The sequence below is a fragment of the Rhinoraja longicauda genome, chromosome 8 (assembly GCF_053455715.1).
Source record: "Rhinoraja longicauda isolate Sanriku21f chromosome 8, sRhiLon1.1, whole genome shotgun sequence".
Classification (NCBI taxonomy): domain Eukaryota; kingdom Metazoa; phylum Chordata; class Chondrichthyes; order Rajiformes; family Arhynchobatidae; genus Rhinoraja; species Rhinoraja longicauda.
The window spans coordinates 15748174-15768641 of record NC_135960.1 but is presented as its reverse complement, the minus strand read 5'-3'; the positions used below and the strand labels follow the sequence as shown (position 1 = coordinate 15768641).

Here is a 20468-nt window from a genome sequence, read left to right as displayed (position 1 = left end):
TCCTATCAAAAATCTCCTCACCTATGTCGACTTATTACCTGCTGTGTTAATACAATTGGATATCTGCTTGTACTCAAGAATCATGAATCTTATTTTTTTTAAACCCTGTTCAACTTGCAACATTTATTGTTGAGAGGACCTTAGTCGATTCAGTTGATTACAACTTCCATGCACAATCATATATTGCCTCCAATTATACTTTCCTGGCAATAGGCACTGATTTCATCTCATTGACCATCGTTTTGAAATTTTGTGGTGATGTGGTCTGCCAGTCGAATCTTTTTAAAATCAATGCATTCTGCCATAACTATGACTAACTGTGAAAAGAACTTGTGAATATTAATTATTGTGCATCAATGAAAATGATCTACATAAGATTCAAATAGTGAATCCATGACATATAGACTGCATATGAACCAGTTTCCAATTAGTTGCAGGTTTGCATTACAGACATATAAAATTGTTCATCAACCAATTAAATCCTCCTGAATTGGTGTTTAATAACTTGAATTAGGCAATGAAAATGAGTTATTTTCAATAATACTTTATAATAAGAATAATACCTTGAAATCCCATGTATCGATGTAGCAAACCATTTTAAACAAAGCAATTAGGCACAGTAATATCCTTTGTCAAGTTAAGAATTTTATGTTAGTTTCATTATATAGTAATTCTATGAATATTGCTTTTAATCATTCTGCTGAGCTTTTCATCCCAAATTGGTTACCCCCTCAAGTAGGCTTATCTCTATCTTGGTAATAGCAGGCATTTGGCCCATTCCCTTTATGTCATCTCATCCATACCTCTGTTATTTCTGGACACGGTGCTGGTGAATCTCAGCAAGTCAGGGAGACCCAAAACGTCACCTATCCATATTCTCCTGAGATGCTGCCTGAACTGCTGAGTTACTCCAGCACTTTGTGTTCTCCTTTGTATTAAGCAGCATCTTTAATTTCTTGTGTCTATACCCTGTTACTTCTGGACTTGTCCACTCAATAATCTTGGAATATGCAAACAAGGAACTGTTTTCTTTTTTACAGGGAATTGGTGGGATTATACTTGAGTGCAGTATTGGCTCCATTAAGAGACAATGTATTTGTTTTGGAGGCATCACAGAATAAATGCTCCAGGAGATCCCAATATTGAGTAGGACAGCTATACTACTCAGTTGTTTCATTAAAGTATATGGGATTTTGTGAAGCTTCTTTCTTTGCTGAAAAAAGGAGTAGAAATATAGAGGTAGAGGTTGGTTACTAGAGGGTAGTGATTCTCCATAATTCTATACCCCATCAAGCTGTGGGTGCTCAGTGAATGAGTATATTGAAGGCTGAGATCAAAAAGAGTTTTGGATGCCAATAGAATTTAGCAATGCACATATTGTACGTGGAAGTGGATTTTTTAATGGAGTATCCATGAATGAGATTTTTTAAGACGACATGTGAGCTATTCTTATGTTTCTACGAAGTAAACTATTTAAGTCATATTTCATGCACTGTCCTGATTATCTATTGTCCTTACCTGTTGATTAATTCCTTCACATTTCCAAACTGAAAATGTTGCCCCGATCTGAATAACTTACATAGTCTGGGATTCTGGAATTCTTTCTATAAAATCTTTCTGCTGTCCATCTCCCATTGTCCTTCAGTATGCTCTTTGGTCATGACCCTATATATGCAATTTTTAATTTTAGTATCCATTTATTTTTTAATTATATATCTGAAAGCATCATGGGATGATTATCTTAAAGGCACAATATAAATGCAAATTATTGTTTTACTGCCAAGTCCATGGCAATATTTATATAATTTCACACCAGAATTAATTGTCTCAAAACTAGAAATGTCTTCAGCTTAACTATTATTTCAGCATCTAACCCTTGGGTTGGCACTGGTTGTATTACAATAGTGTAAATCGAGACTGTCATTGAAAATGCTTCATGTGAGTTTGAATTCCTTTTTATAGTTGAAGAAGCCTGATTGAAGGGTAAAAAATATACAGGCAAGATTGAGTATATTAATTAGTTACCCAATGTCAACTTTGTTTTTAAAGTGAGTAGATTATATGAGATGTCCAATTTTGGATTTTAGATCCTTGGAATGTGTTTGAGGGTTTTTTTAAACTGAAACAAGTCCTGCAGGAAAACTGCAGGACTTGTTTCAGTTAAAAAAAAAACTCAAACACATTCCAAGGATCTAAATTACAACGGATTTTTGAACGAAATGTTCAACGGATCAGGCAACATCTGTTCAAAGAGAAAGAGTTAAAATTTCAACCTGCAAGTTAGGTCTATTTTTCTTTAAGTAGATGGTGCCAGACCTGCTGAATATTCACAGCATTTTCTGTTGGAGTAAAAGGTGCTAGCAGGATACTCGATTTTAACTTTGGAAGAAGATGGATCCTTTGGAAGTTTAATGGAACAAGATGGAGGAATGGGGGAGCAATGGGCTCAGAAGAAAAAAAAGATGAACTTGCACGAGCAAACCTCAATAAAAAGATTGCAGTGTGTATTAGTGACCCCATTGCTGAATAATAAAATCAGATGTTCTGTTTTCTTACCGAAGGCAAAACAAAACAAAAAAATTGTTGTTTTTTTCATTTATATTTTTTAATTAACCCACGTAAGTAGAGCTATCCTTGCATGCCAATCTTATTTGATTGTATAAGATAGTATACGACAGAATAGTATAAATTAAATCTCGGGCCGGCCAAATGTTCTCCTGGAAAAAAATAGGTTACATTAAATAAGTTTGTGCAATTTTGGTGTAATTTCTGAAGTATGCATTCAAAGTATATAATTGCATCAACTAGAAAAGAATTAAGCTTCGCTTGGCAACAGAACTGCTGACTTATACAAAAAAATATGGATCTCATATGATGTGATTAGAGATGAGGTTAATGAGGATGGAGAATGGAGGGAGCTATCTTTATAAAAAGATAAAAGTCTCTAAATTGCAGATTGAGGTCCCATGAAGATAAAGTTGGTCAGGGAAAGGAAGTTGCCTTTCAAAATGCTCTGGATTTATTAAAACTAAATATTGGAAAGACCTTGGCCATTGTTTTTGGACTCACTACAAATTCCATTCCTTAGTTACTCATTCTAGCCCAGAACTTGCAACTAAGCTTGACGCAGACTGTTCAAAGCCTTCCTATTGTATTTGACTCCCAAAGGGAATTTCTGGCTGCATGTCCCATCTGTTTGCTTATGTAATATCATCCAACTACACCCAGCCTAAATTGCTGAAATTGTCAAGCAGGTAGATCTGCTATAACACAATAGTTGTGTTCCTGATAAACCTCGTGTTATAGAACATTGTGTTATGAATAATGAGGAAAGAGGATTATGGGCTAGAGTTACAGAATCGCAATAACGAAGTTACTTTTACTGCAGGATTTTCAAAAATAAAGTTTTGTATTGGCTGCAAGTGTTTTTGTATCTGCAGGTTTGTTTTTGTCACTGTAAGCTAAATATACCAAAAGCTGCATGTGACATTGTTTAATAGGTACCCCTGCATAAGTGTCAACAGAAGCTATTGCTTATCAATTTCAGTAGCCAGACGCAGTTAAAGTAGCAGCTGTGCTCTTAACAGACAATGGTGTTTGATCACTGTGGGGAACAATATTTTCCTCCTATATTGTTTAAATGTAAGCCAGCTTTTTTCTGCCTTTTAATTTCCTAAGTAACTTTTAAGTGGTTATCTCATTCCCAATTGAAATTGCATTATAACCAATTTGCCCCACTTAATGCAAATAGTGTTTCCTTATTCATCACTCGTATTACATCAAATTCATATTATGGAAACGCTCATCTTTGCTGTAAGGTCCAGTGTGGAAACTGGCTCTGTGGCCCACCGAGTCCACGACGACCATCCATCACCCGTGCACACTAGTTCACTTTCATCAGTTGCTTATCTCACTTTCTTGTTCACTCCATACACATTAGGGAACATTTACAGTAACCAACGAACCTACAAACCCGCATGTCTTTTGGAGGAAACCAGAGTAAACCCACAAGATCACAGGGAGAACGGGCGAACTCCATACAGACAGTACCCAAGATCAGGATTAAAACAGTCTCTGGCACTGTGAGGCAGCAGCTCTACCAGCTGCACCACTGTGCCAACTATAGCAGAACTACCTGTACCTACATTTGTTTTACGGTTTCCAAATCAATCCTTGTTAATTAATAGAGTTGTGGCAAAAGAGGAGCCTTACTGCATATATCCATGAAAGTCAAAAAGAGGTGTTTAGACATTCCAATATCCCCAGAGTATGGTTGATAACCTTTGCAGGCCATGATACTACGTGTTCGCTGAGTTACTCTTCAAGCATGTTGAGAATTTCCATTTTCACCATCATGTTGGGCATTACTTTCTACATCCTCATCACTATTTGCAGGAATCTACCCTATACTATTTCAACTATTTTTTCTTAAAATTATTCCTTCATTATTGTTCTTCGCCTAAAATAAATGCATCATTCCTGTCTGCCAATTGTGGGCTTTTTATAATTCTATACAACTTAATTCAATTGCTCCTTGCCTCCAAAGAAAGGAACCCAGGCCCAATCATTCTTTGCTTATGACTAGTTCTCCGCTTCCAATAGAAGCTGCATTCTTCGGCACCCTTTATTATGTTATTGCATTCTTTCTGCAGTTTCATACTATTGCATTCTTTCTGCAGTATGGCGACCAGAGTCATATATATATATATATTAGTCATACATTGGCGCGTGTGCTATATTATACTTTGGCCTCCCTGCTCTTGTGTACTTTGTCTTGGTCAATAAAGGCAAAGATTTTGTCTGCTGCTTTACCATCTTTTAACTGCTACCTTCAGAGAATTCTGGACATGATCTCAAGATTCTTCTATCTCTCTGTATTGTTCATTATTTCTGTCATAAAGGCATAAGAAGCAGAAGTATGAGAAAGCCATTTAACCTCATGCCAGCCTTTCAACACACACACACACACACATATAAATATATATATATACACACACACAATCTAGAGCTTTAAATGATAATTTGGCCTCTAAAACTAATGGCTCTCAACAAGAGGAGGAAGAAGATTTGCTGGAAGCAGATTTGCTGGAAGCAGATAACAATTTTCACAGCACAGCAGAGGTGGAGTTAGTTAGTGTGAAATTAAAAGACTTATAAAACAATACATATGAATCTCAAAAGTGGACGCCGTGACTCCTATGGATAGTCTGCATTCAGAGGTATTAAAAAGAAAATGACGAAAGCTAGTAAAACATTTAATTGAATTTATAGATCTGGAATTATGTACGGTTGAGTTTTATCACGTTTTAGACATTTGTGTCAAACTCAACTATAGGTTGGCTTTGCAGCTGTCTTCTTGAGGCAACACTTTATGCAGATCCTTTTGATGGTGGCCTACTACATTCATGTTTTTACTTTGTCCAGACTATGTTCCAGATGAATTCAACTAGGCTGCAAACCAAACCTTGGAACTGCTAAGCACCAGCTGTAGAATTTGGATACTTACTATGCTCTATATCATTGGAGGGAAAAAAACATTCTTTCAAAACACCACTTTTGGCCCAGATTGATTCGCTCTTAGTTTGCTTATCTGATTGTTGCAGCTCTCTACATATATGTAACAGACCTTTAGTCTTCAAATTATCTTCAGTAAAACTCTTATTCCTTGTGTTTACATTGATACTTGAAATATATGTAAATGGTTCAGATTAAACATGACCACTTCAAAATTTCTGCTCAAAAGTTTGAAGATTCAAATCCTGCAAAAACGCTCTTGACTCTTGCCATAAATTCTCTCCTATTCTGTTCAATCTCTGGAATAGTCCCCATCTTGGTCACTCAAAATCAAAAAATGCAGTCTTGCGCATCGCTTTGCTGATTTAGCTATAAGATCTGACTGGACTATATTAGTGCATTCTCCTCTGCGTATACTGCATATTCCAAGATTAGGCAAACCAAGTTTCTATCAAGCCTTTTTTCCTTCTACCGTAATTTTCCTCTCTAAGTTCATTTCATTTTCAACGTGCAATTCATGCACTCAAATATCTGTACCTCTGGTAAAACCTTTGAATCCTGTCTCTTTGAAAATATCTGCCGGATTCAAACTCAAATCTTCTCACCTCCCAAATATTTGAATATGATGTTGCCATGCCCATATCTGTCAATTTGCTCTCATGCTCAGAAATCTATCAATCTCTGCTTAGAATTAACATAATGACTGAGCTTCCAGTGTAGAGTTCCAAAGATTCACTCTGAGTGAAGATATTTATTCATATTTCGGTCTCAAGTAGTCACCCCTTATTCTCAAATATGTTATCAGTCGTGGAAAAACATCGTTTCTGCATTTATCATGCGACGGTCTGTTCTCTATCTACTCTACCACTGCTGGCCATGTACAAAACTGTCCTTCAGCAACTCTATTACCTCATGAACTTCACCTTTATCAGACCCTTAACAGACACCCCATCTGCTGAAGATTAATCCCCAATCTTCCAATCTACTTCATTACGCCCCTTGCAATTTTTCTTTATCTGAACCTTCTCTATAGTTGTAACACTATATTCTGTTTATTTTCTCTTCCTCTACCTGATGTACTCGTGCATGGTATGATTTATTTGAATGGAGTACAAACAGTTTTTCTTCATTGTATCTTGAGTACTCAATAACATACTGATAGCAACAGTGCACTGTATCATTGTCCAGGTGTCTGATATTCCTGCATCAACTCTATTTTCTGTTAAACCTTAACAAGATTCATCCATTTCTTTGGACCAAGACACCGTTTCAGGCTCATTTGAACTTGTCCACGGTGTTTGCATTCTATTTCAGATGAATTTCTGACTTATTCCCTCACAAAGATGTGTGTATTGTGAGCATGTATTTGCTATTATTCCTTCATCTGCTGAAATCCTTATCTGCACTTTTGTTATCTTCAGATTTAGACAATAGACAATAGGTGCAGGAGTAGGGCATTCGGCCCTTCGAGCCAGCACCGCCATTCAATGTGATCAGGGCTGATCTTTCACAATCAGTACCCCGTTCCTGCCTTCTCCCCATACCCCTTGACTCCGCTATCTTTAAGATCTCTATCTGGCTCTCTTGAAAGCATCCAGAGAATTGGCCTCCACTGCCTTCTGAGGCAGAGAATTCCACAGATTTGAATCTACATCTGCACTACTGGCTGGCCTCGCAATCCTCTGTTTCCTTTAAATCAACTCAAACAAATCTATGCTGCCCTTATATAACATTTTGTTGCCCTTTAACTAGTTCAGACTCGTAACTAAACATAACACATCTTAAAAGCCTCTCCAGTTCTTTCTCTTCCAACAGTTCCAGATTGACATTTATCACTCCTGTTAATTTCCTATAGTTTTGAGTTTATATTTTCCTTGCACTGATATCAGAGGAGCAGAACGAGGCCATTTGTTAGAGGAGCAGAACGAAGCCATTCAGCCCATCAAGTTTATTAAGCCATTCAATCATGGCTATTTGGCTCTGTGAGCATGTATTTGCTATTATTCCTTCATCTGCTGAAATCCTTATCTGCACTTTTGTTATCTTCAGATTTAGACAATAGACAATAGGTGCAGGAGTAGGGCATTCGGCCCTACGAGCCAGCACCGCCATTCAATGTGATCAGGGCTGATCTTTCACAATCAGTACCCCGTTCCTGCCTTCTCCCCATACCCTTTGACTCCGCTATCATGGCTGATCTATCTTTCCCTCTCAACTCCATTCTCCTGCTTTCTCCCCATAACCCCTGACACCATTTAAGATTTTTATTTTGGAGTAAGCTATCAAATCAAATAGGAGTTTTCAAAGTATCTTTAAGGTATTGGAGAATCTTCCTGTTCAATATTCTTACCTCTCCCCCTCAATGTAATGCATAAATATTGCAATGAAGTGTTAGATGATTAAAACTTTGAGCATGTTTCGGAGGTAAGGTGAAATTGAACGGGATTCATGCCGATTTGAAATGCAAGTTATTTTACAAATAGCTGATACTGTTTAATGTGGCAACATCTGAGTTGATTGACGTACTGATTCATGGAAATTTGAGGACTGCCTCATTTGAGAAGGCAAATTAGATTTGCTGTATTAGCAAAAATTGAACAAAACATTCAAGTGTGAGTCCACATGGAAAGTTCCCAGAGAACCAGTGAACACTGCAATGGCATTAAAGTGTTATTTGGATAAGCAGTAAATTGTGAAGGGAAGATCGATTAGACAAAATTACAAAGAAAGTAGTTTACATTCTCATAGGTTTCCAAGTCTGTGCAAAACAGTACTGAGAACATAAGCTTTGAACATGTATTGGAACTTTTGTACAATCTCACTTTGAACATTGGCTGGTTATGAATACCCAGTTATAAGTACTCACTTTGGGGAAACATGGCCGTAAAGGATATATGGTTTCCTCACTTCCCATCTTTATAAAATGAATGCAAAAGCAAAGGAAACAAGATATTTTATCTTGTCCATCCAAGATATTTGTTTTAGGCATCATCTGAAGTATAGATTGAAAATCTCTTGAAACTGTATGCTTTTAGACACTTCCTTTCTAGCCTTCGTAATATGCTGCATAAAGAAAAATCTCCTTGCCTTAACTATCATTCTTTCCCCAGTGATGTTTGATTACTAGCTCTTCTCCCATGAGAAACAGCCTCTATTTGGTTAATTTATTGAAGTTTATTATTAAATTATTATCAGAGAACAGTTGTTTTAACATTGGTTCTTTGGTTGCACCACAGGACCTTCCTGAATTTTCATTCATCCAATTTAAGAGGCACTGTGTGATATAATGTGAATTAAGTTGAAAATTCACTATTGTCCCATGAATACCTTTTTTTATTTTTTCCAAATACCAGTTACTAAGTACAATTTTTATTTTGGGGAGTATTTTAATTGGGCTGGAATCTTGTAAATTTGCTCGTAAAGGTTTCCATAAATATTTAGCAACTTTTTAGTTTTATTAAGAACCTGGATCACTGCACTTGAGTAACAATGGCTATCATTTTTAATAGTAATGACCATTTGAAAGAGTTTGGAATTTTTTTACATTTCTGATGGGTATTAAATACACTCAAAGCATGAAATGCACTCAATCTTAATGACTTTATGCCAGTTTGTTGAAGGCAATGCTCCTCATTTATGTTCCGATTAAATTTTTTATTTTTTTTAATGAGCTTTTGGGGTATTATTATACCTGTTCTTTCCTATCCATTTGTCCAAGAATTATTGTTTAATATCTTAATGACTTCAGAGATGTCGAATCAGCAACACCCATTCTAAGTAGCCTTTTTTAGGTCTAGCAACACAATCCCTTCAAGCCAATCACAGGAAACAAAACTAGAAGTATTTTTTTTAAACCTATTGAAAGATTAATGTGCATTTTCCAATTAACTTGATGGTAGATACTAGCCTATATGAAACAAAAAGAAAATGCAGTGAATTCAGTTCATAATTGGGTCGATACGATGTACTTCCTTGGTTAAGTGCTCTGGATATCTTGAATCCATGAAAGATGTTATTCGTATGTGTTTTTTTCATATTGGTGGCTAACCTATATACATAGAAATAATCTTTTTTGTTTTGCTGAAATTATGATCGGTTAATACAGCTTCCCAGCAAATATGGATAACAAAAAAATATATTATGTATTTTTAAAGCTTTCTCTGTTCTTATTGCGAAACTGTGAACCTTTTAACTTATTTTTCTGTGTTTGATTATATATATTTATTTTAGGATCGAGCAGCAGAAGTTGCAGTTTACACCACTGATGCACTTTCATTTGTCTTTTATCATTATGTCCAGGTGATGTACCTTTATTCAACAATAGTTTCAACAACCCACAATTAAGCCATCTCCAGACCTTGCTCAACAGTAACCAGATGCTTCCACAGACTCATCATCAATTTCTACAAAGTCTACAAGGGACTCAGGGTCTCCAGGGGTTTCAGAATCACACATCGCTTTCAGGCCCAAGCAACCCTCTCAACCCCATGGCATGTGTTTTTCAAAACTTTCAGGTAAGCAATTAACTCATCATCTCATCTTCCAAATACTGTATTGATTAAAAAAATCAGAAAATGCTGGCAGAACTCAGCCAATATTTGTGCAAAGAGAAACAGAATGTTTCAGATGGAAGCACTTTCTTCGGCATTGTGGAGAGAGAAAGCAACTTAGTCCAGGTAGCGAAAAGGTGGAGGTTGGTAAAGGGTGGACCACCAAGGGATGTTTATAATGGTATATAGTGCCATTAAGTAGAGAGTTAAGCTCTTTTGACTGTGTTGCTAATGTTGTACGGTCTGAGTGACATTGTATGGTTTGCAATGTGTATAGATGCTGTTCCTCGAGGTGCTTCATTCAAGATGTGCTTCAATGACTTATTTCGATAACTTATTCCACACCTTATTATTTGTAATCATGTGAGCATTATCATTCTTAAAGAAAAGATTTAACGCATGAACACCTTACTCAGCTTTTCTGAAAATGCCACTTTTACTGACACAAACAATCTCCCAGATGTACTAGAGGACAGAGGATCGAGGGAGACAGAGGAACAGAAAGAAATTTGCATTAGGTGGGAAATAGTATTGGGTAGACTGATGGGACTGAAGGCTGATAAATCCCCAGAGCCTGATGGTCTGCATCCCAGGATACTCGAGGAGGTGGCTCTAGAAATCGTAGATGTATTGGTGATAATTTTCCAATTATAGATTCAGGATCAGTTCCTGTGGATTGGAGGGTAGCTAATGTTATCCCCCTTTCAAGAAAGGAGTGAGAGAGAAAACGGAAATTATAGACCAGTTAGCCTGACATTGGTAGTGGGGAAGATGCTGGGGTCAATTATTAAAGAAGTAATAATGATGCAATTGGATAGCAATAAAAGGATTGGTTGAAGTCAGCATGGATTTATGAAGGGGAAATCTTGCTTGACTAATCTTCTGGAATTTTTTGAGGATGTGACAAATAAAATGGATGAAGGAGAGCCAGTGGATGTAGTGTATCTGAACTTTCAGAAAGCCTTTGATAAAGCCCCACCCAGGAGATTAGTGGGCAAAATTAGAGCACATGGTATTGTGAGTAGAGTATTGACATGGATAGAGAATTGGTTGGCAGACAGGAAGCAAAGAGTAGGAATAAATAGGTCCTTTTCAGAATGGCAGGCAGTGGCGAGTGGAGTGTCGCAAGGCTTGGTGCTGGGGCCACAACTGTTTACAATATATATTAATGATTCGGGTGATGGAATTAAAAGTAACACTAGGAAATTTGCAGATGACACAAAGCTGGGTGGCAGTGTGAACTGCAAAGAGGATGTTAGGAGGTTGCAAGGTGACTTGGACAGGTTGAGTGAGTAGGCAGATGCATGGCAGATGCAGTATAATGTGAGATGCAGATAAATGTGAGATTATCCACTTTGGCGGCAAAAACAAGGAGGCAGATTATTATCTCAATGGTGTCAGATTAGGTAAAAGGGTAGTTCAACGCGACCTGGGTGTCTTTGTACACCAGTCACTGAAAGTAAGCGTGCAGGTACAGCAGGCAGTGAAGAAAGCTAATGGCATGTTGGCCTTCATAATGAGAGGATTTGAGTATAGGAGTACGAAGGTCCTTCTGCAATTGTATAGGGCCCTGGTGAGACCACATCTGGAGTATTGTGTGCAGTTTTGGTCTCCTAATTTGAGGAAGGACGTCCTTGCTATTGAGGCAGTGCAGAGTAGGTTCACAAGGTTAATCCCCGGTATGGCGGGACTGTCATATGAAGAAAGATTGGAAAGACAGCTTGTATTCACTGGAATTTAGAAGGATGAAAGGGGATCTTATAGAAACGTATTAAAATCTAAAAGGACAGGACAAGCTAGATGCAGGAAAAAAATTCACAATGTTGGGGGAGTCCAGAACCAGGGGCCACAGTCTAAGAATAAAGGGGAGGCCATTTAAAACTGATGTGAGAAAAAACTTTTCACCCAGAGAGTTGTCAATTTGGGGAATTCTCTGCCACAGAAGGCAGTGGAGGCCTATTCACTGGATGAATTTTAAAGAGAGTTGGAGAGAGCTCTAGGGGCTAGCGGAATCAAGGGATATGGGGAGAAGTCAGCCACAGGTTACTGATTGTGGATGATCAGCCATGATCACAATGAAAGGCGATGCTGGCTCAAAGGGCCAAATGGCCTCCTGCACCTATTTTCTATGTTTTATGTTTACCTCCAGAGTCATATTCAGTTAATCCCTAAGTAATGGTAATTTGCTTTTTTATACTCTAGGATGAATGCTAGCAAACTAAATTGATCTGATTTTCAATTTTACCCAACATAATCATGAATTTGCAGCACAGATGTTTGCCAGATATGTGCTCTGAACTCATGATTATGGAAGGTTAATAGAATATAGAACAGAACAGAAACAAACCTTTCAGCCTGCAATGTTTGTGCCGAACATGATGCCAAGATAAACTAATCCCATCTATATGCATATTATCCATATCCCTCCATTCCCTGCATATCCATGTGCCTATCCAAAAGTCTCTTAAATGCCACTATTATATCTGCCTCCACAACAACCCCTGCAGCGCATTCCAGGCACCCACCACCCGTAATGACAATCTGCCCTATCTGTGCCTTTCATAATTTTATATGCTTCTATTATATGCCTCAACCTCCAGCATACCAGAGAAAACAATCCAAGTCTGTCCAACTAATCCTTACAATTAATACCCTCTAATCCAGGCATCATTCTGGTAAACCTGCACTTTCCCAAACCTCCAAATCCTTCCTGTAATGGGGCGCCCAAATCTGCACATGATACTCCAAATGCGGCATAACCAAAGTTCTATAGAGCTGTTCCATGATTTCCTGACTTGCCTATGAAGGCAAGCATATAATATGCCTTCACCATTCTATCTACGTGTCACCATTTTCAGCGAGTTGTGGATTTACTGTACCAAACATTTTGTGTTAGATTACATTTTTCACCCATTGAATTGAAATGTTGCCTTTCCTCCCTTTATTGGATGAGTAAATGTAACCTGAGGAATATTGTAACAAGTACTTTGAAGTGGCCCAGGCTTGGTCGTAACTTGCTGAGCCATTGCCATTTGAGACATTGGCGGGAATGGCAGAACTGAACATGAATACTCAATGGTAGGAACTTTGTATCCCGCTGCCCAATGGCATGAGCATGCATTTTCCAATTTCCAGTAACCCCATTTTCTGTGTTCTTTTCCCACTCCCACCAGTACACCCAGGACCTCTCTCCCTTTGTTCACCCTTTCCATTACCCCCCCCCCCCCCCCCCCCCCCCCCCCCCCCAGGTTCTTTGAACTTGCCATGACCACTCTCCCTCACCTGGTTCTGCTTGCCCACCATCATTCCATTATCTTGTTTCAGCCTCTGTGTCTACCTTTCCCCCTCTGGCTCCACCTGCACAAAATATTTTCTTGTATTTCCACCAACACCACCGAAAGCCTCTGTCTCAGCATTCCTTTTCCCTCCTTCATCTGCCCATATTCTCTCCACTCCCTTCCTCCCACTCATCTGTTTCCAGCCTCTGTTTTATCCCTCTCTCTCAACTCTCCCACACATTTCGATATATTGGCCATTTTCCCTCTACATTCTTGGGCCTGATGAAGGGTCGACCCAAAGAGTCAACCATCCTTTCGCCTCCACAGGTGCTGTCTGACCCACTGACTAAACTTCAAGTAGTTTATTTTTTTTAAGTACTCATAAAGATGAGGTTTGATTCTGTAGTAAAGTGGCAACTTCAGTTGCCATCTTTCTGATATGAAAAAAATAAAAGGAAGCCAATTATAATTTCTTGGGATCAGCAGGAGGGGCTGAGGAAAAAGTGTAATTGTCATTAATAAATACCTGATCCAAATATACATTGTAAGTACATTGAAATTATTATTCAGAATAGTTTTTATGGTCCGTTTAAAGTTTAGTTTTATCTAGTGCATGTTAAAAATAAATATACTTCATGCATGTACAAACAAATTACACAAAGGAAAAATGTAAAACTGCAGTTTATTTTCATTTCCAGGTGAGCCCAGCACATGACGTCTCACTTTCAAATGCACCTGTAAACTCTGAACCAGGAACAATATTACTCTCTGAGGGCTCCCAAACTGCACCTCCCAATTTTCATGAGCTGGCGGGTGACCACCATCGAATAGAACAGATTCAAGCAAAGCAAGACAGAGAACAGGTGCTGACTGTGGGTCCTCATGACCCTTCCGTTGATGCTATTTACAAAGCTGTGGTAGATGCTGCAAGCAAAGGGATGCAAGTTGTGATCACTACAGCAGTGAGTAGTACTTCACAAATGAGCCCCATCCCAGCTCTGAGTGCCATGAGTGCCTTTACTGCCTCCATTGCAAACCCTGTGAATCTTTCCAATGCAGTCAATGCAGTGATTCATGGGAAAAGACTTTCCAGCATGGAGAATGACAGTCGACTCAACAATCAAACTATCCTGGCAAATAGGCATGCCAGAGGAGTGAGGTTGCGCAAAAATTCTGGGCAAGCAAAATTCACTGCTGAGGGGGAGGGATTTGAATACTTTAAATCGCCAGGTCGCAACACTCCGAAAAAGCAATGGGAAAATGAACAGCAGCCAGTTGATGCAACATTGTGGAAATGTGAGAAGTTTCTAGAACACTCTGGCCAAGTAAATCACAGTCCTTCAGCAGAAAGGTTGCCTTTCTTTCAGGGAGATCAGACTGATGCGGGATTACAGCAGAAAAACTGCCAGTTGGACAAAAGATTTCACGAGGACAGCTACAGGTTCAATAGTCAAAAAAGACACATTGTGAACATGAAAGAAAAGCTAGAGAACACTGTGGAAAGATGCACACATATCAATGGAAACCGGTCTCAGCAGAGCAGGAACTTCGGTGAGTTGCTGACAGCCCCCAAACAGGAACTTGCCATAGAGGAGCAATCTCCGAGTTCCTCGGCTAGTTTGGAGGGAATGCCAGGCTCCTTGGCACACGAATATATTTACAATGGAGATTATAATTCAGAAAACATTAATGGATGTGCTCCAAGTCCGTCAGACACTAAAAGCATAAGCAGTGATGATGATTTGCGGATTCCAGATTCACCCTCTAACGAATTAATACACTACAGACCAAGGACGTTTAATGTTGGTGACTTGGTCTGGAGTCAATTAAAAGGATTTCCTTCCTGGCCTAGTAAACTGGTGAGAGAAGCTGAAGTACACAGTTCCTGTCAACAAAACACTGAAGAGGGGAAGGTAAATAATACAGTAAGCATCAGTTTTTGCATATCTATTTTCACTGTACTCTCTAACTGAGAATGTATTAACCTGAAGTAGACTTTAAATCCTGACCTTGTTTTATCTTGAAGCGATCTTGCTTTAAATGATTCTAAGTAATAATTAGAAAACAAAAATTCTTACTTTGATTACTCTAAAATCTTTAATTTTGGAGAGGAATTACTCATATTTTTGACTGCTGAATATTTTGTATAGAAACAGAAAATAGGTGCAGGAGTAGGCCATTCGGCCCTTCGAGCCAGCACCACCATTCAATAGGATCATGGCTGATCATCCAAAATCAGTACCCCACTCCTGCTTTTTCCCCATATCCCTTGATTCCATTAGCCCCAAGAGCTAAATCTAACTCTCTCTTGAAAACATCCAGCTTCCACTGCCTTCTGTGGCAGAGAATTCCACAGATTCACAACTCTCTTCTCCTAAATTCCAGTGAATACAAGCCCAGTCGACCCATTCTTTCCTCATATGTGAGTTCCGCCGTCCCGGGAATTAACCTGGTGAACCTACGCTGCACTCCCTCAATAGCAAGAACGTCCTTCCTCAAATTTAGAGCACCATAAATTGCTGAAGGGTTTTAAGATCCCAACTAAAAAATGCAAGGAACACTATTTCTCTGCCTCATTTAATGTAGGTTTTAATAAATGTAACGTTACCAGTTGTGAAATGGGATGTAGAAGTTATAAGTCGTGCATTGTTTTTAGATGTCACTTAAACTTAAATGAAATTTGCTTTCAATTTGTTCATGAATAAAATTGTGCATTGCAAATATAAATCGTTTAAGAGATAATAGCAGAAATGTTAACAGTATATTCGATAGGAAGGATATTTCTAACACTTATCACCATTGCATGTCTCTTTTGCCTGCAAATATTTAATAATCTGCAGTCGAATTATTAATTGAACAGCAAACAAGATTTAAGTATTATAAAAGCAAATGATTGCAGATGCTGGAAACCTATCTGAAAATGGAAAATGCTAGAAATAGTCAGTCTAGAACCAGAAGAAAGAGAGGCAGTTGACATTTTGGGTCACCATCAAGATCATTGCATTGAAATATTAACTCCTTGGATACAACCTGTCCTGATAGTTGTTTTCAGCAATGGAAATAAGGAACTGCAGATGCTGATTTACAGAGTAGTATTTCCAGTATTTTGTTATTTCCAATATTTTGGTTAATTTTAAATTCCAGGCATTTTGCTTTAAGATTAAATAACATGTTGAATAGGTTTGTATTATTTGCATTGAAATGATTATAATTTTTTGGGGGTTGTTTGTGGTTTGCATTCATACTGAAATTTCATATCTCCAAACCGAATATCAGCAATATTTTAGACCTTTTAGCATCATCAGTCTGCCATCCATCATTAGATCAGGATTGTTCAGTGATTTCAAAATATTCCGTTCCATTTACAACTTCTTGGCAAATAAATCTGTCTATGACAGTGTGCAACATGACCTAGACCAATTTCCCTCCGGAGATGAATAAAGTTTATCTTATCATATCGTAGACGACATTTAGATATGGGGAAGTGTCATTTGCCACACCAAATTGCAAGGCAGCATCCATCCCCAACAAGAGAGCATCCAAATAGTCTCCCTTAACATTTCAATGACAATAGCTTTGTCATTATTCCTCCCATAAACTTCCTGGGAGTTACCATTGACGAGATGCTCAAACTGGACATGCGCCACTCCAAAAGCAGATCAGGGTCTGCATCCCCATCAACAATATTCAGACGTTCCAGTGCATTGTCTGCAATGTGTACCATCTACAAAATGCAATGCAGTTATTCTTCATTATGACTACTCCAACAGCATCTTCGAAACCTGCAAATCCATCACCAGGATGGTATTGGGGAATATTTTCACTGCCTGCGGGGTATCCTCTATTTCACACAAGGAATTATGTGTCTTTTCATCGTTACTGAGTTTACATCCAAGATTCCATCAAGGGAGAATGAGTGCAGTTGCTCAAGAAGGAAGCTTACCACCACCATCGCAATACTAGATTGGGTTGAGTCATAAATGCTGTGCTTCCCCAAAAAATAAATAAATAATCATAAATTAGTTTTTTGGTTAGGTATCTGAAGCAATTTTATTGAGGCAATTGGAAATGATTTATCGGAAAAAAAATATTTTTTATTTAGCAACTATATTCATCATCTGGAAGTGACACAATTTAAAATGACTACTAGAAATGTATTTGACCAAGACTATACCAAATCATTTACTGTGTACCAAAGGCAGTTTCTTATTAAATGTTAAACTATATATTTTAAAATTACCAAACTGGTGTCCTGGTCCAAATATTGCATTTAGGATTTTTCACAAAGATTGACAAAAAATATATAATTATAAAAACTTAAGATTAATCCAAAAAAATGTGGCCAGTATTGTGTGAGCAGGCTTTTAGTCTAGTTCAAAGTAATACAGAAAACTGAAAAAAATCAATTTATACAAAACATAAAAAGAAAATTACAGTAAACTAAGTAAATATGAAAAAGTGCAGAAAATGCCAAAAAAGCAACACAAGTCAGCTTGCATCTGCAAAGAGGAAAGACAGTTTAATAATTCTGTTGTTTGATTAACTATCAGGAAAGATCTTTTTTTTTCCTCAGATGGACTTGGTATTTGATTTATTCATGTTGTAGACAAACTTAATTGAATATTTGTCCCTTGAACTTACGATTCTGAGTAAAAATACCATGCTCTTATGAATTGCAAATAGTCAGGAGCAATAATGTTGGAATGTTCCTTTACGTTTAATCACGACCAATAATACAAATAATGTACAAACAAATTCTAAACAATACAAGAATCGCTTTACTTGATTTCTGTGTTCCAACACTTTTTTATTTGTTTCAAGTTTTTGATCCAAGCGTAGATCTTATTGCAAATTGGTTAATGTAATTTTGAGGAATTGCCAGTATTGGTCTTGCACCTTGTTCCACCAAACCTCTGTTTCCTCAATTGATTAAATAGAAGTTATTTTCAACTGAGCTACAATCATTGGAACTATTCCTCTATTTTCCAGAATGAATATAAACAGTATTCGTATGCTCCCTTAATTCAGAAACTTTCATGCGCATTTGAAAAACTCAATTGGGCCAATCACACACACTCTGGCTGCAAGAGCATGGTAGAGACTGGATTATGTGGCTGCTAACTTATCTCAAGACTCCTAATAGTCATTTCCACTACTGACAAGGTTCAGCAGAAGCATTATGTTCTCCACTTGTCTGGATGAGTATTGCTCCATCAACATTTAAGATGTTTCCAAGATGATATTAGTGAAGGATCATCCAGTGAGGCTATAGAAACATAGAAAATATGTGCAGGAGGAGGCCATTTGGCCCTTCATTCATTGTGATCATGGCTGATCATCCACAATCAGTAACCTGTGCCTGCCTTCTCCCCATATCCCTTGATTCCACGCCCCTAGAGTTCTAGCTAACTCTCTTAAATTCATTCAGTGAATTGGCCTCCACTGCCTTCTGTGGCAGAGAATTCCACAAATTCACAACTCTCTGGGTGAAAAAGTTTCTTCTCATCTCAGTTTTAAATGGCCACCCCTTTATTCTTAGACTGTGGCCCCTGGTTCTGGACTCCCCCAACATTGGGAACATTTTTCCTGCACCTAGCTTGTCCAGTCCTTTTATAATTTTATTCGTCTCTATAAGATCCCCTCTCATCCTTCTAAACTCCAGTGAATTCAAGCCCAGTCTTACCAATCTTTCCTCGTATGGGTGGAGCTGAGAAATATAAAGGGGATTATCATCTTATTTGGATTGTACTGTAAGGCCCCAAATAGTCAAAAAGAATTAGAGGAACAAATATTCCAGGAGATTGCAGTCAGCTGCAAGACTACTTGGGTTGTCATAGTAAGAGATTTTAACTTTCCCAATATACACCGGGGCTGCCAAGGGCTTAAATGAGGGGGAATTTGTCAAGTGTGTTCAGAAAAGTTTCCTTGGGAAATAAGTGGAGAGCCAACAAGGGAGAGGGCAAAGTTTGACCTTCTTTTAAGGAATTGGGCTGGGCAAATCAATCAATCAATCAATACTTTATTACAGACTCAAGGTCCAGATAATAGCCAAGACATTACATATAATAAACATACAGAAGCACAATAAGTTCCATACAAAAGCACAGTAAGTTACTAACAAATTACTAACAAAAGTACAATAAATTACATACAAGCGCAATGCATGGTTTAAAGCATCAGCCATCAGTGATCAACAACAAGACAGCTATACCAATGTCTCCACAGCCTGTGATTGGTAGAGTGTAGTACTAAACCTTATTAGTGATAATGCCAAGATGATCTCATTTTCAGAGTCATTAATTCGGCAAATACATTTATACATTAAATATCTTAGCACGGCTCCTGCAGCCACAAGCATTTCACTTGCACTACACCATCTAGGTCTCTTAAGTAATATCCTCATAGCATCATTAAAAGCTACCTGAAGACTCTATAAGCTCGTTTTTTTATAGTTTGACCACAAGTGTGCAGTTTAGAGTGGTGTACAGTATGCTCTGAACAGAGACATCTTCACCCCATCTGTACATGCACTAAACTTGCGCAAGAGAATGTTTGCTTGTGCATACATCAAGCGACGTTGCCTATAAATATCCTCATCATCTGTCATTTGTTCTGTAAAAAAATGTCCAAGATATTTTACCTTATTACATACACTAAGATTATTATCAGTCAATTTAAAATCAGGAAATTTTAGACATTTATCCTCTTTGGTTCTACAGATCACAACAACACTCTTACTGGCATTATATTTGATATCATGCTCCACACCAAATACAGAACATGTAGCAAGGAGCTGCTGTAGACCAGCGCTAGATGGACTAAGGACCACAAGATCATCTGCATACATAATATGGTTCACTAAAGTGTTACCAATCATGCACCCAGTATTACAGGCTTTCAGTTGCTTGGACAGATCATCAATATCGAGATTGAAGAGAACTGGGACAAATTCCCCCTTGTCTGACACCATTCCTAACCCCAAATGGGCCTGAGACCATATTGCCCCATTTTACTTGCATAGTCTGGTGGGCATACCAGTAAGCCAGAATTCTCACAATGTATTTGGGCTGACTCAATTTAACAAACAACTTTCTATGATTAACACGATCAAAGGCTTTGGAGGCAT

At 38.0% G+C, this 20468-nt stretch overlaps 1 protein-coding gene across 5 annotated transcripts in view; it reads left to right on the top strand.

Moving 5' to 3' along the window:
- mbd5 (methyl-CpG binding domain protein 5) overlaps positions 1–20468 on the top strand; it is a 172522-nt gene that overhangs the window by 119670 nt on the left and 32384 nt on the right. For 4 of the 5 annotated variants that reach the window (XM_078403366.1, XM_078403361.1, XM_078403363.1 and 1 more), the window contains 2 exons: positions 9814–10028; positions 14041–15267. In XM_078403366.1, the coding sequence (XP_078259492.1) occupies positions 9814–10028; positions 14041–15267 (1442 nt within the window). The remainder of the gene's footprint in view (positions 1–9813; positions 10029–14040; positions 15268–20468) is intronic. The other variant, XM_078403364.1, reaches the window with a different exon arrangement.